Source organism: Beta vulgaris, chromosome 1, assembly GCF_026745355.1.
Source record: "Beta vulgaris subsp. vulgaris cultivar EL10 chromosome 1, EL10.2, whole genome shotgun sequence".
Classification (NCBI taxonomy): Eukaryota; Viridiplantae; Streptophyta; class Magnoliopsida; order Caryophyllales; family Amaranthaceae; genus Beta; species Beta vulgaris.
In genome coordinates this window covers 12,802,208-12,829,472 of record NC_079202.1, presented here as the reverse complement: position 1 = coordinate 12,829,472, position 27,265 = coordinate 12,802,208, and the positions used below count along the sequence as shown (strand labels likewise).

Genomic DNA, 27,265 nt, shown 5'->3' with positions numbered 1-27,265 from the left:
GTCCTTTTGTAACTTGTGAATGCGTTTTGGTTTATATGACCCATTCGGCAATGCCAAATATAGGTTAGGTTAGAATCATTTGATTTCTTTTCTTGCTATCTATGTTATAGACTTGTAATGATTTATCAAGCACATATAAATTTATCAAATTAGCTCTGGCATAGAACATATTATTGTAAGAAATGGAACAACATTTGTTCTTTATTTCAACAGAAAACCTTCAGAATCCAAATGAAACCGAAATTATGTTCTTAGTTATTGTAGGAATAACAATAATTTAATTAAAATAAGCCCAGATGGCAAGTGTAGACTATAGCTCCCGACGGCAAGTGCAGCAACTCGTGCTCCATTTCCAACGCGTAGCTCTACCTGCCTTTTGCCAACTTCCTACTTCTTTTTAGTCCCTGCACATCATTAACAATGTGAGAACCACAACCGGTATCAAATACCCATAAAGAAGTAGAAGTTAAATTGATTTCTATAACATATATACCTGAAGTAGAAGCCCCAGACTTCTTTATTTCCTCCAAGTATATCGGGCAGTTCCTCTTCCAGTGTCCAATCTTGTGACAGTGGAAGCACTTGCTTTCCGCAGCAACCTTGGTTGGCGGTTGGCTTAGGTTTTTCAGCGACAGTGGCAACTTGCTTGCCTTTGTCTTTTTCCTGCCCATTTCTTTTTGAAACCCTTTCCCTTTTGAACCAACAGAACCTCTTTCTTTGGTTCAACCTTAGGGATGTTCCTTTCAGCATTGACCAACAATCCATGCAGCTCTTGCAAAGTCTTTTCAGACTCATTCATATTGTAGGTCATTCTGAACTGATTAAAACTTTCAGGTAGTGAGTGGAGAATGATGTCAGAGCCAACTCGAGCCTATAAGGGAACCCAAGTCTTTCCATGTTTTCAAAAAGACCCATCATTTCGAACACATGGGGGCCAACAGCTTGACCCGGCTTCAAGTGACATTCAAGGATCTCCCTGTTAGTCTCATACCGCTCAACTCGGGCCTGAGTTTTAAACATAGCCCGCAGCTCTTGCATGATCGTGTAGGCATCCTTGGTTTGAACCTCTTTTGAGGTTCGGCTCCATGGCTGCTACCATCAAACAAGTGATTGGTATAGACTTATCACTAGCCTGTTTTGCACGACGTTTTTCAGCGTCAGTTGATTCATCAGTTATTACAGGAAGCGGGGTATCTAAGACGTCCTCTCGACCCTCAAACCTCAGAACGAGTCTTAAGGTCCTTTCCCAATTAAGGAAATTTTCACCATTCAGTCTGTCCTTTTCCAGAAAAGGACGAATGTTGAAACCGGAGTTGTTGTTGTTGTTATTAGACATGATATCTACAGACAGAAAAATAAGGCAAAGTTCAATTTTATGTTTATATAAGCAACCTAAAACATGTAAAGGTTTCTAGGTTGACCACCTATTCAAAATTAAAGTCCCCTATGAATAAGTGTTTTACAAGATCCTATCAACATGTAACACTAAGCAGACGGAGGCCTTATCATAACGTTACATTATCAAGGTAAGTAAACTCTTTTACTAATTATAACACTTTATAACTCTTGTTTAGATGGATAAACATCGCATGTTTAACTATCTCTTGCTTCAAAATTCAAAACGCTTTTGATAATTTTGTTAAGGACAACCAAACTAAGCTGTAAAATTCGCAATTTTACCTTATATCCCAAAATTAATGATAATACCCTGCGGAGGCATGACCTATTACTATTAATTAAGGGTTTGATAAGTACTTTATGTTTGGAAAAGCAAACCTTAATATTTATGGGGCCTAAGTTTATTATGTTGTTATGAATTAGTGAACTCTATCGCATCAATAAACAACATACAATAAACTTATAAGCATTTTAAAATAATAAAATGCGAAAATAAAATGATCTAGTATGGCCCATAATCCTAAGAACTAAGCATCAACTGCTCTTTCTTGGACTCTTCATGGATCTCCATCCACTTTTCCATGGGCTTTCTCTTGATGGACTCTTCTTTGGATTACATAAGTATAAAAAATAATTTAAATAATAACTAAATTAAATAAATTACAAAAATACTTAACGATACGCAGATCGTATTTAAAATTACAAGAATACATCACGATACGGATCGTATTTTCTATCTTAATTTGGGCCATACTAGTCATACATAGCAAATATATCATATATAAAAGCCACATAATAATATCATATATTATACTTGCCAATCAATTAAAATATCAAATATTCTTAATTAAAGCAAGAAGATAAAATTTTAAGTAATATCTAATCACCTAAAGATTCTATCCCTTAAAACAAGCCTAATTAATTTTAATTAGATTAAAAAATCAGATTATGGATTGAAATTTATGACCAAGTCAATAATTAACATAATTGAAATTTACTTATCTTTCTCAAAATCTGTTTTCAAAATAAAACTTCCAAAAGATAAAATAAAAAAAAAATAAAAAACTTGGCTGCTGCGTGCTGCCCAGTCTTTTAGTCACGTTTCTTTTATAAAAAAAAAATTATTTTTTTTTTTAATTTTGGAAAACGTGAAACTAGCAGCAGCAAGGCTGCTTTCACGCTCCTCTGCCCAGAAGGTCGTATAACCAAAAGATTTTCCGGCAACCCTTTCGAGCCTCTCACCGGCAACTCGCCGGTTGATTCTTTCGAGAGCCGACGTCGAACGCCGATACTTCGCCTGCGGCGGCGAGCAGCGCATTGCTCCGCACGTCAAACGTGCTTTGCACGTGGCTGCTGCCACTACCACCCTCACTCACTTCGACTGCTCGCCGGCAATCGAACATTCGTTCCCCGACTTTTCGCCGGCAGACATCCGACCACCGGAGACCGGAGCACCCACGGTGGCTGCTCCTCTTCTCCCTTTCAATTTTCTTTTCTTTTCCTTTTGAAAGATATTAAAATTACAACCTTTTGTAAATTTAATTAGGTGATCTTGATTAAGTTAAACATAACTCTTTATGCTTAATACAGAAAATTAAATTTAAAATCTTTATTTTAATTAATTTTCAGATTATTCATATAATTAATCATTAATTCATATAAAACACCTTTTACATGAATTTATTTTCATACATAAACAATTTTAAGCATGAAGATTAGATTAATAATATGAACTTATTTTTCGAAATTTAGAGATCTAAAATCAGAATTTTAGGGTTTATGAATTTCGAAAATTAGGGTTTATGAGGTGAAAAAATTTCGGCTTATATTGAGAAAGCAAGTAATTAAAACTCCTTTTCACAAATTTCAATTAATTATTCAATCCATAATTTAATTCCTCCCCTTAGTCAAATTAAAATTAATCATACATAAACTAAACTTTATGACCAAAATTCTATATGCAAGAGGCTAAAACTGATACATGTAGGAATATATAAGTACTATAAAGCGGAATTTCATGAATCAAATTCATAAGCACTTAAATCAGGATCACATGCATATACAATTAAGGATCACATACAAGTTTAGAAAAACCTTTGTAGCGTGATTTCCACAAAGCTTGAAGAACCCGGATTGAGAATCTCAGATGTGATTCCTCTACTTAGTCCACCAACCCAGATCAACACTCCACCAATGCTAGTTGGAAAGGAAGAAAACTTCTTCTTTGGTTTCTTGGAGTATAACGTGACTTTTGAAGAGAGAGAATAGGAGAGAGAAAATAATAAGAGAATAAACTGACTGTTTTCTTTTCTGCCTAACCCAAATATATAAAAGTATTTAGGTCAGATTCTCTCCTTTTCTCCTCTCTTGGCCGGCCACCCTAGGGCCCTCTTGGGCTCTAGGTTTCTTTTGTTGATCCAAGTTTAATGTGTGACCTTGTAGGATCCGTTACATTGGGCTTCGGGTTTATTTATTTACTAATCCGAAGTTCTATAGCTTTCTCTAGCAAGACGTATAGACGACCCAATATAACGAACTTATTATCTCTATAATACGATCCATTATATATTAGTAATTGCATTTAAGTCGAGGACATAAATCCTTCAAATATATATGAGCTTGTTAAAATGAGAAGTAAAGACCCAATCATAGAAGGCAATATCTATATAACTGTATTAACACGTGGTAAGAAATTGCATAATATAGGGTTTGATCCCAAGACCTCAAGTACATATATTGGAGTTTTTGACCACTAGGCTAAGTTGTATTTAGTATTATTATCATAAAGTATTATAATATTAAATGATTTTTTTCTTACCCGGAGCATAGCCCGGGTTTAATAACTAGTTATTATGTAAACGTTGTGGATGTGTTTTTTCTTTTTTAAAATTAGAATCAAGGTTGACATACTTGGTTCTTAAAGTATGGCCAATTGACGATCTCAAATTTGGGATCATCAATTACTTTATTAATTTCTCACTCTTCCACCTCATTCATGATTCATAATTGATTTTTATGATCTCTTCACCCTAGTAGATGATCGATAATTTTAGATTTTTACAATCTCTTTCCTACTTTTTACCATACCATACCATATATTCTCTATCCTCAATCTCCTTTTCGTCCCATCTTTTTTATTTATTATGGATTATTTAGGAATCAATTAATGATTATTGAATGTAAATAATTTATATGTTTGTGATTAAAAACTATTACTAAAAAATAATTTCGTTAATATTAAATATTGTACATAATTAGATACGGTAATTAACTTAATACTATCTGTTACGTAGTGCTTGACTCGTAAATAATACTACTATCCCCAACAATAGGTTCAACAGTAGGAGACTTGTGCAACAATGTCAGAACTCAAATCTCGAACTTGAGCTCCGCCTTCAGACCTGCAAAAAGGGACCCACCTGGAGGTTTGGGTGGTATTTCCCCCTTCGAAGCTTAAGTCAGGTATCAGGAGTAGAAAAGGAACTTTTAGAGAGAGAAAGTAGAGAGAGAGAGTATTTATGGCAAAATAACAGTACTATGCTCTGAAAAACGTACATTTTCCCTGATTTCAAGGAATATTTATAGTGTCTGAAATGACTGATGTACCTTGATGTCACCCTAATTTGAGAGCATCTGATTGGCTAAGCAATAATGCTATGACACGTGGCAATCATTGATTGAAGAGTACATATCACCCTTTATACAGGTGTTTTTTGTGTTTACTGGGCCTAAGTACAGATTGGGCCATAAGAGGGGCTTAGTATACCTTTCTTTATTCAGAATAATGTACTTTACCCCCTATAAGTTCTGGTCCATGTACTTTACAATAGCAAAAAGAGTGCCACCTGTAAGGTTGTGATGAGGCCAGTGTCACGTCTATAGCCGTTGATTTTTAGGCTACAACTAGGGGTGTTAACGAGCCGAACCGAGACCGAACTTGACTAGGCTCGACTCGGCTCGAGAACAAATTTGATTGGGCTCGGCTCGAGCTCGAAGCTTGTCGAGCCTAAAATATTTGGCTCGAGCTCGAGTCATAAAATTACAGCTCGGCTCGAGTTCAACAGGCTCGAATCTTAACTCAACCTAAACAAATCCAAAGTTTGATTGAAGCCCAAACATTTATTTGTTTAAAGGCCCAATGTGCAAACTTGTTAATTTGCAAGGCTAAGCAAATAGTAAGCCAACTGTAAAAATTTAAGAAGTCAAGATTTCTTTTCTAGAGCTTTAAACGCATACCCTCATGTTATGCCCCAATGTGGGACACCTTAGTTATAACTCTTCCTTTGTTTCTTCCCCAACCCTCCGCTCATTTCCGTTTGCCGTCAGCCCATCATATTACCAAATACCAACTTCATGGTCTTCTTCGCTCTCTTTGAGATCTCCCCAGTTTATTTTATTTTTGAAGATTTATTGGTGACTTTGGAGTTAACAGACTGAAATTCTTATTTTATTTTATTTGTTGAACCCTAGTTTTGATGATGACAAAGAAACAAAGATGCAAACTAAGTAGTGAACTAATAAAGTTTCTATGAGTATATGTGTTTAAGGTATCAATGAAGGAACTGGGAGAATACGAAGTCAAGAAGAAGTCAAGAGAGGATTTCAAAGGCTAAGTAAAGAAGTTTCTATGTTGATACTGGAGCAAGCATTGGATCAAGAAGAATAGAAGCTAGGCGTTTTATTTTCAGTTCCAATGTAAAGGAACAAAGAAGAATGGTAAGGAACGTGGCAGTTATTTGAGAATGAGAGTTTGTTCCTTGTAAGGAACAAACTAAGTGGCACTAAACGATATGTTAAAGGAACTTAGTTAATAAAAGGAACTAGACTTAGGCGTGCAAAGTATAACGGTTAAAATGTAATGAGTAAGTCATGCCTAAATTATGGAAATTAGTTTTATCTAATTTCAAATGATAAAATCAGTTTTAAAAAGAAAATCGTTTTGAGAAAAGATTTTTTTTCGGAAAAATAAGAAAATAAAATCCGGTTTTAGAAAGATTTTTTAAAGATATTATTTTCTTAAAGATTAAAATTCAGTTTTAAAGATAAAAATTTTTATAAAACTGATTTTCGGATAAGCTCAAGGAACTCCTATTACTTAGGAGTAATGGTCAAATATATCCACGTTCATTTTTAGACATGGGATCATGGGACATGAGTGAAACGTGTTCCTTAGGGGAAGGAACATCATGGGTTAATGGACTTAAACATGTAATCAATTTAATCCCACGTTCTTTGATTACACTATAAATATAGAAGTCTAGATAAGTTCCAAAGTGTGCTGACTAAGTAATTAAGTGAGTTTAACTTATTAAGTGTCAGTGCCTTCATTCTCTCATAATAGCCATTTGTTCTTTGCTTCTTACTCTAATTCCACTAAGCTTATTTCGATCAATTGTATTTTGGTTTTTGGGGTAAGGGAACTTTGAGTGAAGTTCTGTAAGAGAAAGGCTTTGAGTGAAGCTTGTATGTTGAGAAAACTTCGAGTGAAGTTGAGAGGAACTGCTGTTAAGGGAACAGTGGCTCAGGAACTTGAGTTTAGGAACTCAAGTGTTGGCTCGAGTTAGAATTAGGTTGTAACAAAGTTGTTTGGCCTAATTAGTGAAAGAGTTGAGTTTAAAATCCCTAGTGGTCGAGGTTGTTTCTTCTTGTTGGGCCCAAGAAGTTTTTCCTCGTAAAAATCCCTTGTGTTCCTTTAGCTTGTTTATTCGTTTAAGTTTTAATTTCCGCAAAAAGTTACGTTTATTTCTACACCTACAATTCACCCCCCTCTTGTAGTGTTCCTAGGGAAATAACAATTGGTATCAGAGCTAGAACTCACGTAAGATAGGAAACCCTATTGAGAAAAAGATCCAAGGAACAATGAATACCACCGAGAAACTTGAAGAAGGTTATTCCACTCAAAGGCCTCCTATGTTCAATGGGAAGTACTACAACTATTGGAAGAACCGCATGGAGATATTCATCAAGCTGAAAACTATCAGGTATGGAGAGTCATTGAAGTTGGTGATTTCGAAGTCACAACTACAAATGACAAAAATGAGGTAACTCTAAAACCCCTTCTGATTATGAAAATCTGATTTTGAAAAAAGGAAGTAAATGCCATGGCTATTAAACTTTGCATTGTGGACTTGGACCCCATGAACATAATAGGATCATGGGATGCAAATCCGCAAAGCAAATATGGGATTTACTAGAAGTAACCCACGAAGGAACTAATGAAGTTAAAAGATCGAAAATTGATTTACTTATGAATCAATATGAACTGTTCTGCATGAAATCAAAGAAAGCATCCGAGACATGTTTACTCGTTTTACTAACATTATAATGAGTTGGCTTCTCTTGGAAAGTTTATTTCATCTGAGGAACAGGTTCGAAAGGTTCTTAGGAGTCTTCCTAAGGACAGATGGATGGCTAAAGTCACTGTCTTCAAGAAACAAAAGACTTCACTAAGTTCAACTTAGAACAGCTGGCAGGGTCACTTATGACTCATGAGCTTCACCTTGATACTGAATATGGTGAAAGCTCCAAATCAAAATCAATTGCTCTCAAAGCAGATGAAGATGATTCGGATCAGAAGAAGAAGAAGCAGCCCTCATGGTTCGAAAATTTCGAAAGATGTACAGGAACATGAAGAATGGAAACTTCAAAGGTAAAACTAAGAAATTTTCTAACAAAGCTGCTTGTCATAAATGTGGTAGTACAGATCACTTCATCAAGGAATGTCCTCTTTGGGAAAATGACAAAACCAAAGAAAGGAACAAGGAACGCTTTGCTGAAAGGAACAAAGAATCAAAGCACCTTTCTCTAAGGCAAATGTGCGCAAAGCTATGATAGCTGCTTGGGGAGATTCAGAGACGGAAGAAGAAGAGGAACAACCAACTGAAGAAACAGCAAACCTTTGCCTCATGGCAAACACTGACGAAAAAGAAGATGAAGAAAAATTGAGGTAAGTCAACATGGCTTGAGTCAGACTAGATGGTAAAACTAGGCTGAAATATATGATCTTCTTTATGATGCAATTCTTGAATGTAGAGATGAACGTGAAAAATGAAACAAACGGAACAAGCCTTAAAGTTTGCAAGGAACACATAGAATGGCTTAAGAAAATGAGAACATATGTTAAACAAGATTCTTTGATTTATTTGATAAAAACTTAAAAATCAAAGAATGTTATGAAGTTTGAAAAATGAAAATTATCTAATTAATTTAGAGATTTCACACTTGAAGGAGTTTGTCCCTGTTCTGAGTTCCTTTGATATAAGATCAACCCCTTTGAAAGGATACAGATCTGAGATTGAAAAAATGAATAAAGAGAAAAATATTTTAAAGGAACAGATCTGTAATCTTAAAAAGGAACTGGTTGTCGCAAGGAACAGAGGCAAAATCATGAAAGTTCCTAAGTGGATTGAGAAACCACAGACCAAAGGAAGGAAGGTCTTGGTTTTGAAAACTACAAGAAAAGGAACAAGACAAAGAAATATGTTGATCTACCTAGTGATAAGTTCTGTATGTATTGTGGCAAGGTAGGTCATTACATAAATCAATGTCAATAAAATCTGAGATGATTGGGAAAAATGTGACAATAAGTAAGAAAAAATGGGTTGTCAAAACAAATCCTAGTCAAGAACAGGAACCCACGAAAGATGGGGTTCCTACAACTAACAACTAGTTGATTTTTGCAGGTTGGAGTGAGGGGGAACAACACATGGTATCTCGATAGTGGTTGTTCCAAGCACATGACAGGAGACAAAACGAAGTTTCTCTCACTCACAACCTATGAAGGTGGAGTGTAACATTTGGTGATAATAAGAAAGGTAACATATTGCATGGGTAAGGTGGTAAGTCACCATACACTCCATTGAAAATGTATTTTTAGTTGAAGGTCTAAAACATAATTATTAAGCATTTCTCAATTCTGTGACAAAGGAAATACTGTAAAATTTGATAAAGAAAAATGCTTGATCATCAACATTAAAACTAAGAAGGTTATCTTGGAAGGAACAAGGAAAGGGAACACATACATTGTGGATCTAGACCTTGTTCCTCAAATCAATTTAACTTGTCTTAGTGTTATTGAAGATGATTCACTTCTTTGGCACAAGCGTCTAGGACATGCTAGCTTTTCATTACTTGAGAAACTTAGATCAAAAGATTTTGTTTTAGGATTACCATCCATAAAATTTCATATTGATCAAGTTGTGATGCATGTGCACGAGGTAAGCAAGTAAGATCCTCTTTCAAATCTAAAACGATTGTAAGTACCACTAAACCATTAGATTAATTCATATGGACTTATGTGGACCCATGAGAATTCAAAGCAGAAGTGGAAAGAGGTATGTACTTGTGATTGTAGATGACTACTCTAGGTACACTTGGGTTATTTTTCTCACTAGTAAAGATGAAACTTATGATGAGTTCCTTGTCTTTGCTAAAAGAGTTCAAAACTAAGTGGGCATAAAATAATGCACATTAGATCAGATCATGGCAAGGAATTCGAAAATTATAAATTTGATGACTTAAGCAGAGATAATGGCCTAGATCATAATTTTTCTGCCCCTAGAACACCACAACAAAATGGTGTTGTAGAAAGGAAAAATAGAACTTTGGAGGAAATGTCTAGAACCATGTTAATTGCTAGTGAACTTCCAAGGAACTTTTGGGCTGAAGCTGTTAATACTGCTTGTCACATAATTAATCGTGCCATGATGAGACCTATCATTAATAAAACTCCTTATGAACTTTATTTGGAAAGAAACCAAATATCACCTATTTTAGAACATTTGGTGCAAATGTTATGTGCATAATAATGGAAAAGATAATCTTGGAAAATTTGATGCAAGGAGTGATGAAGCAACATTTTTAGGATACTCCTCACATAGTAAAGCTTATAGAGTATATAACAAAGAACTATGTGTGTTGAAGAAAGCATTCATGTAATCTTTGATGAATCTGACAAATATAATCCAAGTATACAGGTTGATGACTATGAGATAGGGTTAGCACAACCAAGTACAAGGAACGCAGATTCACAAGAAGAAGAAGAAGTGAAAGAGGAAAGGAACGAGGAATTGAAAATAATGACATCAATGATTGTTCCTGTTCCTCAAGGAGGAGAAGATGTTCCTGTTCCTCAAATGAAGGAACTGAGTCCACCGAGGCTAACAGAGGAACAACTGACAGAGTTCCTCATCTACTCAAGGAACTCATGAGGAACAACATGTTCCTATAAGAGAGTTTCAACCAAAACCTTGGAGATTACAAAATCACATCCATGGAACTCATAATCAGCGACATATCCAAAGGTACGCAAACTAGATCTCAGTTAAGGAACTTTTGTGCATTTCATGCGTTCCTATCAATGATGGAACCAAGAAATCATGAAGAAGCCTTAACTGACTCTGATTGGATTACTGCAATGCAAGCTGAATTAAATGAGTTTGAAAGAAACAAGGTATGGCATCTAGTTCCTCATCTAAACAACAAAAAGTAATTGGCTTAAAATGGGTGTTTAGAAACAAACTAGATGAATATGGAACCATTGTAAGAAACAAAGCTAGACTTGTAGTAAAAGGTTATAATCAACAAGAACGAAATAGATTATGAAGAAACCTTTGCTCCTGTAGCTAGATTAGAAGCCATTAGAATTTTAATTGCATTTGCTGCTTACATGGGATTCAAACTATATCAAATGGATGTTAAGTGTGCATTTTTAAATGGCTATCTAAACGAAGATGTATATGTTGAACAACCCCCGGTTTGAAAATAATAATCTCCCAAATCATGTCTACAAGCTTGATAAAGCTCTTTATGGGTTAAAACAAGCACCTAGATCATGGTATGAGAGATTATCAAAGTTCCTTTTAGAAAACAATTTTAAAAGAGGAAAGGTTGATAAAACCTTGTTCCTAAAATCTAAAGGAACTGAATTTTGCTTGTTCAAATATATGTTGATGACATCATATTCGGAGCTACTAATGAAACATTGTGCAAAGAATTCTCAAGTCTCATGAGAATGAATTTGAAATGAGTATGATGGGTGAGTTAAATTTCTTTCTTGGATACAAATCAAACAAACTGAAAAAGGAATAATTGTTCACCAACAAAAATACATAAAGGAACTATTAAAGAAATATGGCCTCGAAAATTCAAAGATAAATCACACTCCTATGGGAACTTCAACTAGATTAGATGAAGACTCCATAGGAACAAGTGTTGCTAAATAATATAGAGGAATGATTGGTTCACTTTTGTATCTAACTGCTAGTCGTCCAGACATAGCTTTCAGTGTTGGTTTGTGTGCTAGATTCAAGCAAATCCAAAGGAGTCTCACCTTACTGCTGTAAAGAGAATTCTTCGATATCTTAAAGGAACAGATGATCTTGGACTCTACTATCCAAGAAGTGATACGTTCAAGCTAAAAGGATATGTAGATGCAGATTATGCTGGAGATCTTGTAAATAGGAAAAGCACCTCAGGTATGGCACAATTCCTTAGTCATAGTTTAGTTTCTTGGAGTACCAAGAAACAAAACACAGTTGCTTTCACTAGTACAGAAAAGGCAATTTGCGTCGGATGTGAGGCGCCTATTTGCGTCGCACATAGGTCCGACGCTAAAGGCCTCGACGCAGATAGCCCAAAGATGATCTGCCTCGTATGACGAGCGACGCAGATGGTTGCGCTATTTGCGTCGCACCCTATATACGGTGCGACGCACATTATCAATCCCCAGCCCCCAATCCCCAGTAGCCCATGAAATGTGCGTCGCACATGGCCAATGGTGCGACGCACATCACGCATCTGCGTCGCACCATTGGCCATGTGCGACGCATATGCTTCATTTTTTTTTAAAAAAAAAGTAGGTTTTGCGTCGGATGGAGGGCCACATTCGACGCAAATGGCTCATTTATCAAAAAAAAAAAAAATAAAAAAATTTATTTCACCATTAACCAGATCTAAATTACAGAATGACAACATATGAACGAAAATAATACTGAACGAAAATAAAACAACATATGAACGAAAATAAAACTGAACGAAAATAAAACTAGATCTAAAAATGTCAAAACTATATTATACAACATGGATGAAACAAAAGTACAACATTTGTCAAAACAGAATGAAACACATGAACGAAAATAAAACAAAATCAGATCTAAAAACTGAACAAAAATAAAACGAAATTGAAAATAAAAATTGAACGAAAATAAAATATTATTGTTCTTCAATTTTGTTCTTTGTTAGATCTAAAAATTACAACACTAAGATAAAAATTTGAACCTAAAAATCAACAAAATCAGATCTAAACAAACGAAGAAGTGTTCGAACTGGAAGTCACGAAATTTCTGGAATTTATGACTCTTCCTCAGTTGTTCTTTGTTAAATTTCTGGAAATTCGAACTGGAAAAGCGAAGAAATGTCGAAAAAAAGACGGTCTTCAAACAGATCTGAAAAAAATGGCAAATAACTAAAAATTAATACATGCAAAAAAGAAGAAAAACGAAAAGTAAACATGTTACCTTAGTCTTGGAGTGCGAAGAACGAAATCAGTAGACTCATAAAACAAAAACGATTCCAATTCACGAACGAACAAAGGAAATGAAGTGAGTGAGGGAACGAAAGATATTTCACGAAATCAATAGTCTTGTAGTGCTGAATAAACGAAATGGGACCGTGAAATGGAGTGAGTGAGGGTGGGAGAGAGAGAAGAGAGAGAGAAGAGAGAGAACCGCGGATCTGAAAGAAATGTAGTGAGTGAGGGGAAGAGAGAGAAGAGAGAGGAGAGTGATAGGAAACGGCTGAGAGTAAATGGGTTTAGGTTTAATAGGAGTGAGTGAGAGTGAAATGGAACCCTGAAATTCACGCGGGTTAATGGGCCGCGACTGCGTCGGACGGGTCATGGAGTCCGACGCAAATTGGGTTTTTGCAACGCGCTAAAGTAACATGCGACGCACATTGGGTTCTCGATTTGCGTCGTATGTTCCTGCAGGTCCGACGCACATTGGGTTCTTGCAACGCACCTATGGTATATGCGACGCATATAGCTCATATTGGTGCTCACTTACATATGATGTGCGTCGCACTCTTCTTCGCGTGCGATGCAAATAACCCTTTTGCGTCATTTCCGTTTCAGTGCGATGTAAATCAGGGGACGCAAATCAGTGTTTTTCTACTAGTGTTTATCCACTGCAGAAGCAGAATATGTAGCAGCTGCTGCATGTTGCTCTCAAATGCTTTGGATAAAACAACAACTTAGTGACTATGGAATAAACTTTAATTGTGTTCCTATTTATTGTGACAATACAAGTGCTATCAGTATTTCTAAAGATCCAGTGCATCATTCTAGAGTTAAGCATATACATATCAGACATCACTTTTTAAGAGAAAATGTTGAAAAAGGTTTTGATTAAACTTGAGTTTTGTCAAACTGAGAATCAGATTGCTGATATACTAACTAAGCCTTTACAAAGGGATAGATATGAAAAATTAAGGCTTGAGTTAGGGTTAATAAAATTTAAGTAATTGTTCCTATATCATTCCCCCATGTTTGAATCAATTTGAGTGACTTTGTGTGTTAAAAAAAATTGTGTTTAATTGCCTAAGACCATTGCAAACTGAAATTTTGCAAAACATAAACATGAATTCAAAGAAATTAAACAACTCACAAACCGTCCACTACATCTTCTGAAATTAGACGCCGCCTAGGCCCTCTGTCAGACTCTAGGTTCATCCAGAACTTAAACACTTTTCCGCGACTATGCCTATGCCGGGGTACCGCTTTGTTCTTCCGGGCCCGGAAGACACTATACTTAGTGCTCCTCCCTGCCATTTCCCTGTCTACCGGCTGGCATTGGATGCAAGGTTACAATTTCCCTTGCATCCTTTTATAAGCCGCCTTCTTCAATATTACAACATCGGCCACAACCAGCTTGCCCCAAATTCCTGGCAAAACATCTTGACATTCCTGGCCGTTTGTGAGCTGAAAAGCGTCGCCCCTTCATTGGATGCCTTCTCCCAAATACACTACGTATCTGAGGCTCCTAAAACCGTGAACGGAGCTTGGTTTAGTGTATGCAACCGTCAGGGCTTTTTGACATCTTGGTACTAAACGTCCAAGATGCATGCCTGGCAGACATAATTCTTGTTCGTCCAAGCGCCTAAAGAAGCTATGGCCAGACGATACCGGTATTTTAGCCGGGCAACTACCAATGCTAGACAAACAGGGTCTTTCTTAGAGCTGGAGAACGATTTAGCTGAGGAGATGATGGAATACTTCAGAGTATCGGAGTATTCTATAAACAATTCCTCTTTTAAGGGCCCGTCCAACTGGATTCCTTTTAAAGAGATCTTTTACCATGATAAATTATTGGTCGCCGCAGGCTTGCGACAGGCCGAGGATAGAGGTATACCACTAGTCTTTTTTCCAAGTAAATGCCCTCGTCCAATGACCATAACTGCCTAATCATGTCCTTTCTTTTCATGTAGATTCGGCTAGAGCTGCCTTGAAGAAATCTTGGATGACAAACGTTAGTATGTCCAAGTTCACAGATAATCTATTGGAAGGAGTACAACAAGTCCGGTTTTGAAAAGAGGACAGACACCTTGGTATTGTTGCTTATTATATATATATATATATATATATATTATATAATATATATATATATATGTATATGTATATATATATATGTATATATATATATATATATATTTTGTGGACGGACCTCTTCTTAAAATGGAAGGCGTCCAAGAAACAATTTTGTGGACGATCCTCTCCTTAAAACGGAAGGCGTCCAAGAAATAATATGATGGACGAACCTCTGTTTAAAATGGAAGACGTCCAAGAAACAATTTGATTGGACGAACCTCTCTTTAAAACGGAAAACGTCCAAAAGTTAATATGGTCGACCTTCTTTAATCCCACGATATTTGTCCAAGAATCAATATGTTGTTTTTCTGGACGATCAATACTATCCAGAGGTTCCCTCTTCGAGGGAGAAGCCAACCAAATTTCCTGTAGCCGCCTTGAATATTGGGCGGGGTCCCATCCTGGGAATCAATATTTTTATTGATTTCTTGGACGGGCTTCTTTATAAGGATGCCCCTAGCCTCAAGAAGAAAGGCGGCCAACGCGGATATGGCCGGTTTGCTTTCGGAGTGAGGCGTCGTCCAAGAGATACTTACTACCTTTACTGGACGATCTCCCTCTGTGACAGGACCCCGACCAAAGAATAACTCACGATTGGGCTTTTATGCAACCCAACTTTTGTTGGATCTTGCCACTCTCCTTCTTGGAGTAAAACTCGTCCAATTTCGAGTCCTTCTATTCTTAGGACGATTCTTTTTCTCTTGATGCATACTTATTTAACTTCTCTCTTTTTCAGAAAAATGCACCAACGTCCAAGGCGTTAGCGGAGAAGGCGGCTTCGAAGAAAAGACCGGCCATAACGGGGGATGCCCCTCTTCCCAAAAAATCCAAAGGCTTCACGGCCAAGAAAAATAAGATCGCCCGGCCTTCTGTGCCTAAATTCGAGATTCCTCCTTCAACGGAGGAAGTTCCTGCCTTAGCCGAAGAGAAGGCCATGGTTCCACATACCGGTCCAGTGGGTTTGGCACCCCCTACTATTACAGAATAACCAGACGCTGTTGCTAATTTGGGCGAAGTTGAGGGGGCCGAACAGAACATTCCTCACCCGGACGCGGCTAAGGATAACTCAGCTTATTCCGAGCCCGTAGCGGGGCTTGTTGCACAGATGTCCCTGGCTTACAGACCGGCCTCTCAATCTTCTGGTGAGTCTTATTACTCTAACGTTGTTAGGACCTTGCGCATGCGGGCGTCCGATGAGTCCGTCCAACAAACTAGCCGTGGTTATACCCGTCAGAAATACTGACGAGTCTCCTCTTTCAGATAAAGGCAAAGGGGCAGCTGAAGTAGCTCCTGACGATTCTCCTATATTATCGGACGATGACTCCTCGGCGGCCTTTGCAAGGATGACTTAGGTCCATCGCGAGAAGCTCAAACAAGAGCTATTCAAATGCTTCCCTGAGCCTTATATCAAAGGCTCATAAGAGGGGCTTCATCCAGACATGTAGGCTACATGTCTCAACTGGCTGTTGAGGTACATTCTTCATTTCTCTGCCATCTTCTTTTTATACTTGGCAAATTTGCCTACTTTTTTCGATCGTCCTGACATACTTTAATCTTTCCTTTTTCAGCTCTTTGCTCGCAGCATAATTACCGAGGACTAGGAAAGATTACTCGGGAAAGAGAACAAGCAGATCATCCGGGATGCTACCAAAGCTGCGGACCAGGCTCAATTTTCTATGGCCGAGCAGGAAGTACGGCATCGGCAGTCAAGGGAAGCTTGGGAGAAGCGCTCAGCCGAAATGGAAGCGGCCAATAAAAGATATCTCCTCCGGCTTACCGAGCTCTTGGACGAGAAGGCTGCCCTTGAGCTGGCTGTCAAGGACGAAAGGAAAACAACCCTTCTAACGGTCGTTGAGCTTCGGAGGGAGAATTTCTATCTTCGAGCGAAAAATCACGAGCTGAAGGAGGAGGTCACGACAACCTTTGAGTCGGCCAAGGAGGCTCTGAGTGAGGTGATAGATACCTCCAAAACCTGGGCTGTGAAGGCATTTGAAATGCTAGCCGAGGCTGACGACATTCCCAGATATGCTCGTTGTCTAAACTTTCATAAAAGCCTTCACAAAGCCACCATATCCGGGGAGAAGCTTCCAATCTTCTAAGAGTCCTCGGACGATGAAAAGAGGAGGAAGCAGCCGATCCCGAAACTCAGGCAGATGACACCAACAATTCTCCAGACGCTTAGTTTTTCTTTTTTCAATCTTGGCGGCAGTCCTTTTGTACTTAGTGTAGTAGTTTTTTTTTTCTCTTTTTAGCCTAGGTTGTAATCTTCTTTGGATTTTTATAAGAGAATCTCTTTTTTCACTTATTGTCTCTTATTTACATTTTGCTCATAGTGTAATAGTTCAACCCAAATGAATTTTCCAATTATAAGCAAATTGTTTTGGCCGAAGATGCCGACATCCTCATCATGAACGATCTAATCCAATTATAAGAAAAATAATACCAAGTTCAAAAATTGTTCGGCCTGAAATGTAAAAGTTGTTCGTCAGAACTTTACTCAAAGTTTGCACCAAGGCTTGTTTCTGTACAAGGATGTTTTGTTACTTGCATTATTATATTTAACATGTATCCCCCCTTCTTGGACGAAGAAATATTAGCAATTTTCTTTGTTCTAAGAAGGAGAATGACCATGCTCGATGGTGGTATACTATGCAAAGTATAATCTAGGATTGTGGCAATCCGCCCATCCTTGTTAAAGCTTACAATAACTTATTCCTTTACTAAGGTGGTTATCACAGTGAGTGGCCTTTGGACGGAAAGTAAGATCTTTTTACTAAAGTTTCTTAATTCTAGTCGCCTTCGTTTAGGAGATTGATGTTAACGTTATAAGTTTATCAATTGGTGGCCTTCGTCATGTGTAATCGTTAAAGGATTTGGACATGTTGGCCGATCTCCTAATAGAGGGTGTTTTTGTTTTGCTGTTTGAATATCGGTTTGGCCGATGGTGCGTGCCCTTAATCAAAGAACAAGGCATAACAAGCAAATAGACAGTCATAGTATTGAAGTAGATTTGTATTATATGAATTTTGCTTGCCTGGGAGCCAAGGTACATTTATACATTTATTCTTTTTCATTAATGTGCTATGGCACTTAATTAGCAGGGGATTACACTTTTCCAATTACATCATATATAGTATTTTTTTCAAAGTGTCTGAGTTCCACGTCCGAGGAATAGAACGGTCGTCCATATCTTCCAGGCGAAGGGTACCACTTTGAACTTCTTGGACTATCTTGTAGGGCCCTTCCTAGTTTGGTGTGAGCTTACCCATTTCTTTGGCACGGCCGACTACTTCCATTTTCCTTAGGACAAGGTCTCCCTCCTACAATGGCCGCCTAGCCACTCTTTTATTAAACTCTCGCGCCATTCGTAGCTTATACAACTGCATTCTTAATAGAGCATTGCCCCTGATTTCAAGAACCTGATCCAAAGCTGTGCGAAGAGCAGCTCAATTGGCGTCCTCTGAATAAAGCATGAATCGCAGAGTTGGTTCTTCAATTTCAATGGGAAGGACGGCTTCTGAACCGTATACGAGCATAAATGGAGTTTCCCAAGTTGAGTTCTTGGTCGTCGTTCTGATTGACCAAAGAACCAATTGTAACTCTTTTACCCATAATCCCTTGGCATTGTCTAGCTTCTTTTTTATGCTGCTTAAGAGGATTTTGTTGAAGTCTTCTACCTGCCCATTTGCCTGAGGATGAGCAACGGCAGCAAAGTGAGCTTCAATGTCCTGGTCGGCCAGCCACTCTCTGAGCTTAGGCGTCTCAAACTGCGGTCCATTGTCAAAGACAATAGACTGAGGCATACCAAATCTTGTAATGATGTTCTTCTAGATGAACCCATTTACATCATTAGTGGTAATTCCTCTCATAGCCTCAACCTCAACCTCAACCCATTTAGTGAAGTAGTCTACTGCTACTATCACAAATTTTTTCTGGCCGGCCGCTACAGGAAACGGCCCCAAGATATCCATTCCCCATTTGGCAAAGTGGAGGGGAAAAAGAACTGGAGTCAAATAGTTGGACGACTTTTGATGTATATTGCCATGCCTCTGATAGCTATCACATTTCTTATATTTAATGATGGGGTCCATCCAAGCATTTCCTCGGCTGAGGAACATAACTCTCTTGATCAATACTCTTTGCCGGCGTTACCTCCCAAAAGACAGTTCACGACACATCTCCTTCGGTCGAACTGGCTAACTTTGAGAGGGCATCGGCTTGATGATTCTCCGACCTTGGAACCTGGTCGAGCACAACTCACTTCAGTGTTTTTATCTCTTCTTGAAGCTTCATATATTTACTCATGGACGCCTCTTTGCATTCAAAGTCGCCATTTACTTGACTAACCACCAGTAGGGAATCCGTCTTTGCCTCAATTTCCAGGGCTCCTGGCACTTTGCACATTTTAATGCCGGTTAGTAGTGCTTCATACTCTTCTTCATTGTTTGAAGCCTGGAACTGAAATCTGATCGCATACTCAAACTTGACCCCTTCTGGTGATTGAAAGATTATCCCAGCCCCGCAGCCGTTGGTAGTGAACGATCCATCCACCATAAGGGTCCAATGCCGCTTTCCCTATGTTGGATCTCAAACGAATTCCATCGTAGGCCGAGTAAGCAGTATAATGAAATCAGCTAAGGCTTGACCCTTGATTGCTTTTATAGGCTCAAATCCTAGCTCAAACATGTTCAGCTCCACAGCCTATTTCAGCATTCGTCCAGAGGCATCCATCTTATGCAGAACTTACTTCAGGGGCAGGTCAGTATAAACGAGGATATTATGGGCCAGAAAGTATGGCCTTAGATTCTGGCTGGCCATGAGCAGTGCCATGCCGAATTTCTCCACCATCGAATATCTGCATTCGGCATTTTTTAGTACATGGCTTACAAAGTAGACACCGACTCTCTTTCGGCCAGGAGGACAACGCTCACTGCATGCGGCGATATAGCCAAGTATACAAATGTTTTTCCCCTTCCGGCTTTTGACGATCATGTCGTCAATGTAAGCCTCCATATTTCTCCCCAGCTGCGGCTAGAAGACAGTGTTTATGAGCCTTTGGAAGGTAGCTGGCGCATTTCGGAGGCCGAAAGGTGCCCTCAGCCAGCCGTAGAGGCCTTTGTCAGTGATGAATGAGGTCTTGTCTTGATCCTCTGGCGACAATGCAATCTGATGAAAATAAGAATAAGCATCCATGAAGCTTAGTAGTGCATGCCCCGCCGTGGAATCGACTAGTCGATCTATTTTGGGCAGAGGAAAGCTGCCTTTTGGACAAGCCTTATTTAGATTGGTGTAATCCACACAATAATTTCGAGATCAATTCCCGGCATTTCCTCAACCGCATATGCAAAAACATCCACAAATTCTTTTAGCAACGCGAACAATTCGTCTTTGATCTTAGGAACTAGAACTGACCCAATTTTCAGCGTCCTCTGCGGACGTCTTTCATCCAAACAAATCTCAGCCGACATTTCTACTGGCTCTGGTCGTTGTAGCCCAATACCCATGATGACCATTACTTCTTCTGACGAAGCTTTTCTTCTTTGATGGCCAGACATTTCCTCTTCTTGCTTGGCAAAAGAATGGACGGTTTGCTGACCTGAGGAGCCTTCATATGAGTTTTTTCTACTTCATTCTTTAACTCTTTTATCTAGCCTTCCACCTTCTCGGCCGGTCCTTCCTCTATGACTTTTGGCCGCTCTGGTCTTTCTCCTTTCCATGATGAAGGTTTTAGAGTGGTGAGGTAGCATTCTCTTGCTGCTTGATGATCTCCATATAGGGATCAATCTTCCCTCCATTGCACTCAAACTTCATTAGCATCAGATGAGTTACAATAACAGCTTTGATGTGGTTCATGTTGGGTCGAGTGAGAATGACATTGTAAACCCTCGAATCTCGTACCACCAAGAACTTAACAAACAGCATCGTGGAGGCCTCCTTGTCTCCTACCTTGATGGGCAAAGTGACGGTTCGCATTAGGTGGATTATTCTTCCCCCAAATACAATGAAGGGATACTTGACTTGGACCAAGTCATTCTCATCGAACTTCAATCTTGACAAACAATCCGCACTGATGATATCGGTTGAACTCCCCGTATCAATCAAAATTCGTCTTACTCTGAGGTTTGCTATTTTCATATCTACCACCAACGGGTCGTCATGGGGGGTTCTTATCTTCCCGCAATCCAGCTCGCTGACAATAATTTTGGGAAAGGGTTAGATTCTGTCTGATTGGTAAGCATTATCTAGCCGAGCTCCCGTAAGTAATTTTTATGGCCGCGGTTGGTAGGTCCTCCTGCTGCGAAACCTCCAGATATCACAAGCTATACATCTTCGTCAGTGCTCTCGTCCTCCTTTCTTCGACCTTGACGACTATCTCTCTTCTGTAATTTTCTACTCGCTTGAGGTAGATAGGAATTCATTTTACCCTTGCGAGCTAAGTCTTTCAAAGCTCTTTTCAAATGCTTCCATTCATTTGTTTCGTGGCCAAAATCCTTATGGAAATGGCAATATTTGCTTTTATCCCTATTTCTGTAGGGAGTCTTCAATTCGGCTGGCGCCTCCAGCTCAAACTGATCTCTTATCTCCATAAGAATGGAGTATTGATCTTTGTTGAATTCTATCGGCTCAGCCAATGTTACTGGTTCAGCTCTTTTGCTTTTCTTAGATGAGGTTGTCATTAAAGTCATCGCCCAAGTTTCACCTTTCTTGGGGATGCTCTTCTTTGGCTGAATTGTTTCTTCAATCTTTTTTTCCTCCGAATGCTTTGCTTTCGCACAAACTTCCGTAGCATGGATGAATGATTCTTCCTCCCGAAGGGCTTCGGTGAAAGTGGAAATCTTCTTCTTCACCAACTCAAACTTAAAGCTTCTTGGCCTTAGACGCCTGATGAAGGCGTCAAAGGCCACCCTTGCATTTAGATCCTGGATCTGCAATGCTTTTAAGTTGAATCTCTTCACCAAACTTCTTAGGGCTTCTCTAGGCCTTGGATGATCTTGCCCAAATGCATGCTGGTCTTCTGTTTCTGCCGGTTTTCTACAAAGTGGCTAGTAAACAAGATACTAAGCTCAGTGAAATTATTCACTGAGTTAGGGGGAAGATTATTGAACCACTTTTGAGCTACTCCTTTCAGTGTGGCTGGAAAATCCTTGCACCAAGTAGCGTCATCAACCGCTTGAACATACATTTGATGCTTGTATGCTGATAGATGATCATCTGGATAAGTGGTGTCGTCAAAAGGCTCTATCGTTGGTAGCGTAACCTTTGAGAATGGGGGAGACTCCATGATTCTGGCCGAGAATGGAGTCGGCCAGTTAATCTTGAGTGCCCCAGCATGTCCCTTAGTGGGTATGTGCTCCCAACGATATTCTTTTAACACGGGATTAGAGGAGGTTTTAGCTAGGGCTTGACGCCTATACACCATAGGTTCTAAAACCGTTTTTTCTTGCCTTGGCTGAACAACCGAAGGTCTTTGACTTCTTCCTTCAATTCTTGATGGGAGTCTTAATGAAGGATCCTTCATGTAAGGAGTAGACCTTGATGCTGAACGCTGAAGAGCAGCTGCATTCTTGGCCTCCAGATACTTCCTCGCATCTGTCTCCATCTTATGACCACTAGGAGGAATATTATCTCCTGGACGGACCACCAACATCAAGTCCATATTTCTTGTTGGTTCACTGACTGCTGGTTGCTTCCCTTTCGAAGGTTGCTTGGACATTTCCTGCCTAGGAGGTCGGCTTGTCCCTGGACGACCTTCTAGAGACTGCCCCCAAGGCGGCACTACAACGACCTGATCTGGGTTGACCTGAAAAAACAACATGTTATTTTTGATTTGCTCCTCCATGACAGCGGTCATCATAGTCTGGAAGTCATTCAAGACAGTTTCTAGATTGGCAGTTGTCACTGGACGCTCAGGATTTTCTTGAATGATAGGGTCTCTGCTCCGTCTAGAGAGACGAACAGCAGCAGAGGCTCTATCTCTTCGTTTAGGTGGCCTTTCATCGCCCACCGTATCTTCCACTTGAATCTCAAAACTACTATTCCTAGCAACATTAGATGAGTGGCAATCAGTCATTGTTGCGTCTTCCCACAGACGGGGCCAAATGTTACGTAGTGCTTGAATCGTAAATAATACTACTATCCCCAACAGTAGGTTCAACAATAGGAGACTTGTGCAACAATGTCAGAACTCAAATCCCGAACCCGAGCTCCGCCTTCAGACCTGCAAAAAGGGACCCACCCTGGAGGTATGAGTGGTATTTCCCCCTCCGGAGCTTAAGTCAGGTATCATGAGTAGAAAAGGAACTTTTAGGGAGATAAAGTAGAGAGAGAGAGTATTTATGGCAGAATAACAGTACTATGCTCTGAAAAACGTACCTTTCCCCTGATTTCAAGGACTATTTATAGTATCTGAAATGACTGTTGTACCTTGATGTCACCTTAATTTGGGAGCATCTGATTGGCTAAGCAATAATGCTATGACACGTGGCAATCACTGATTGGAGAGTACACATCACCCTTTATAAAGGTGTTTTTTGTGTTTACTGGGCCTAAGTACAGATTGGGCCATTAGAAGGGCTTAGTATACCTTTCTTTATTCAGAAAAATGTACTTTACCCCCAATAAGGTTTTCGTCCATGTACTTTACAACAGCAAAAAGAGTGTCACCTCTAAGGCTGTGATGAGGCCACATGTCACGTCTATAGCTGTTGATTTTTAGGCTACAACACTATCGATTCAAATATATAATCAGAAAATATAATAATAATAATAATGATAATAATAATAATAATAATAATAATAATAATAATAAAATAATAATAATAATAATAATAATAATAATAATAATAATAATAATAATAATAATAATAATAAATATTAATAAAATGATATAAATCACACATACATATAGAATTACATTACATATAACAAAAAACACGTAACAGCTGAATTAACCCCTATGTTGCCTGAATTTAAGCCAAATATTTTCTACGAGGTCTGCTTTGAGACGTCTATGCACAACTTTGTCATGAACTCGACTCCTATTGTTCATATATATTTCTAGACTTGCTATGTGATTCTCAATAGTGTCGTATGCGAAAGGTTCATCAGAGGTCCCTATATTCCTTTGCGTTGAAGTAATAGGGCGTGGAGGTTGGTCATAATCATTAGGATCAAAAGGAAGGGAATATGAATCTCGTTCATCTTCAACTACCATATTGTGGATAACAATGCAGGTGATCATTACTTTCCCTAACATTTCTTTATCACGAACTAGAGCTGGTTGTCAAATTATAGTAAAACGAGCTTGCAATACTCCAAATGCACATTCCACGTCTTTTCGTTTGCTCTCTTGATTTTGGGCAAATAAACTTTCTTTTTCATTTTGCGGAAGACTTATTGTTGGAATAAATGCACCCCATTGAGGATATATACCATCTACTAGGTAATATCCCATATTGTATTGGTGTCCGTTAACACCATATTTAACTGCAGATGCATGACCCTCAAAACATCATTAAATGATGAAGATCTTCAAGAACATTAATATTATTACACCTAGTTGGCGTTCCGAAGAAAGCATGTCAGATCCATAGATTATAACAAGCAACGACTTCTAAAACTAATGTTGGCTTACCCAGTCTTCCCGAATAGAGTCATTTAAATTGTAGTGGACAATTTTTCCATCTCCAGTGCATGCAGTCGATGGAACCCATCATTCTAGGGAATCCTCGTTCTTCAGTTGCATAAAACAATCTTTAGATTTGCTTCATTGAGCTTTCTTAAGTATTCGTCCCCGAATTGGGCGATCACCCCTTCTAAAAAAAGGCGAGTGAATCTCTAGCTAGAGATGCACTGATTTTTAGATAATCATCCACAGAATCCATAGCTCCCCCGTACGCTAACAATCCCATAGCGGCAGTGCATTTTAATAATGATGATGCTCCATGTTTACCCGCGGCATCTCGCCTTTGTTAGAAAAATAAATTTTGCAAAGTCAAGACTTCTACTATGCGAAGGAAGACATGTTTTTGCATGCGAAATCTACGCCGAAACATTTGTGGGGGATAAACAGGATTCTCGACAAAGTAGTAATTCCATAACCGGTTGTACCCCCTCATCACGATCCCTTGGAACTACAGTTCTTGGTGCTCTTCGAACTTGAAGTATACTTGCATAAATTACGGTGGCCATTATAATTCACATTTACATTGATCCATCAACCGAGTTGTCTGTCTGCACCTTTGCGAGCGACACATGTACTCATTGTTACAAGTTATTTGAATTTGTGTGTAAGAATTTGTATCATCAGAATTCGAAGAACTAGAAGAGGAAATATTGATATTGTAACTTGATTCTGATGACATGGTTTAAATTTTTTTGTAGGAGAAGAATGGGGTTTCCAGGATATAATGGTTTTGGGTGAATGGTTGAGTAGTTATCACTGCAAGGTATATATAGAGACAAGGTGAATTGTCAGCAATATTACACTGATATTGGAGTGAATTGTCAAGTCATCACATGGTTTCTGTGTCTTTATTATAGCAGCAATAAGCACTGATATATGTAGTGCATTGTCAAATCATCACCTGGTTTTTCAATGTCTTCATGATTGCAGTAATAATGGCTGATAGATGAAGAGAATTGTCAAATCAATGTCTTCATTATTGCAGTAGGATAAACATTGAAAAGTAGGAAATACATTAAATAGCATTAATCTTACTAAAGGAAAATTAGAAAATTACATTGGAAATAAAACCTTAACTAGATCTCTCTTAAGTTGTTGTTCTTCCTCATCTAAATCATTCCTTGCTGAAAGCACCTTGAATAACTCCAAGTTAATCTTCCTGTTTTTAGTTGTAATTTTCTCCCTTTCTAGCCGTACCATCTCACTGTTGCTTTCCTTTTCATGATTAATCCTTTAGACGATCTCGACTTGAAGTTCATTATTTTTCTCTAAATTTAATCTTTGGACTTGATCCATCCACTCTTGAAAGGCTTCTGCAGGCATGTTCAAAACCTTTCCCTTACCTTTTATCTTTTGTGAATCTATCATTTGGACTAGTTGGGTCTCTACTACTTGGCGTATTTGGCTCACTTGAAGTGGAGTAGTTGCCTGCTTCATTGATCCTCCACCTCTTTGAGCCACTTTTTTGATTAGCTGTCTTCTTTTTGCAAGCTTTGACAGTATCTCCCATAGGCTTCCAGACATCATTATGCCTCAGAATTTGCCAAGAATGAAGCTTATTGAAGTTTGTTTTATTATCTTTTTGTAGATTGCAAATGTAGTTTTCATAATGTCGTCATCGATCTCAACACTTTTCCGACGACCCTCCGCATGAGCATATGCACCAACAAATTTGGATACTTTGGCATTGCTTGATCTTTTCCACTGACTTTGTAATTGAACCAACTCTCAGTCAAATGGTAAGATAACAAACTCATTGAAACTTTCAACTCCTTCCCATCATCGATCTCTATGACACTTAATTTCCTTAAACATTTCAGTAACTTTTGTCTAGATAATTGTAGTTTGTTTAGTATTACTACATTTATCTTGGCTTACCGTGAGTCAAGCCTTCATGAAAACATCTTATTCAGATGCCCTCCAAAATTTCCTCGACCCTTTTTTTCTTCTTTATTGTTGACGTTGTTGAGGTATTTTGGATTTTGGAGGTTTTTTTTTTACCGGTTTTGGGATCCATAACTAATCTTTATTTGGAGAGAATTTATAATTGTGGGGTAGATAAATGATGAAAGGAAAGAAATATGACTTTCAATAACAAAATGAGCTCAAAAATAAGATGTGTAGAAGTAACTCAATATTGGTCTTTATTTATAGACAAAAAAAAAAGATAGTTGGTGTCAAATTATTTTTTTGAAAAAAATTTAAACTAGCAATATGCCCGTTCCAAAAATTTGCAACGTTAACAATTCTATGTAATCCTAGCCATTAGATTGGAGAAATAAGGAGGGTTGGATGTCTGCCATGGAGCAGAAGTGGGGCCCACCTCATTTTCAGCTTCCTCTCACCTTGTGCTATGTGGCAATGAACGATCTGAGCATTGTCTCTCTTTCCTCCTTTTTTTTCTCTCTCCTATTTGTTTAACGTTTTTTATTGTCTCTCTCCTCATGATCCATAAATTAAATCAACCAATGGCTAAGCTCTTATAGATATTTATGAGAAAGTACTTGAACATCTTATTGAGTTAATGACTAGTTTGACAA

The 27,265-nt window shown here is 38.5% G+C and overlaps 1 protein-coding gene and 1 long non-coding RNA gene across 2 annotated transcripts; both read right to left on the bottom strand.

The window, feature by feature from the left end:
* Positions 1-1,161: 1,161 nt before the first annotated feature.
* On the bottom strand, positions 1,162-4,001 carry LOC130590312 (uncharacterized). The gene is made up of 2 exons (XR_008967898.1): positions 3,493-4,001; positions 1,162-1,341 (listed from the first exon to the last, which is right to left on the bottom strand). It is a non-coding gene; the product is annotated as an uncharacterized LOC130590312 (long non-coding RNA).
* A 14,485-nt stretch (positions 4,002-18,486) lies between these two features.
* On the bottom strand, positions 18,487-18,843 carry LOC104884637 (uncharacterized). Its single transcript, XM_010669320.1, has one exon. The coding sequence runs from the start codon at positions 18,841-18,843 to the stop codon at positions 18,487-18,489; it is 357 nt and encodes a 118-aa protein (XP_010667622.1).
* Between the last annotated feature and the right edge of the window lie 8,422 nt (positions 18,844-27,265).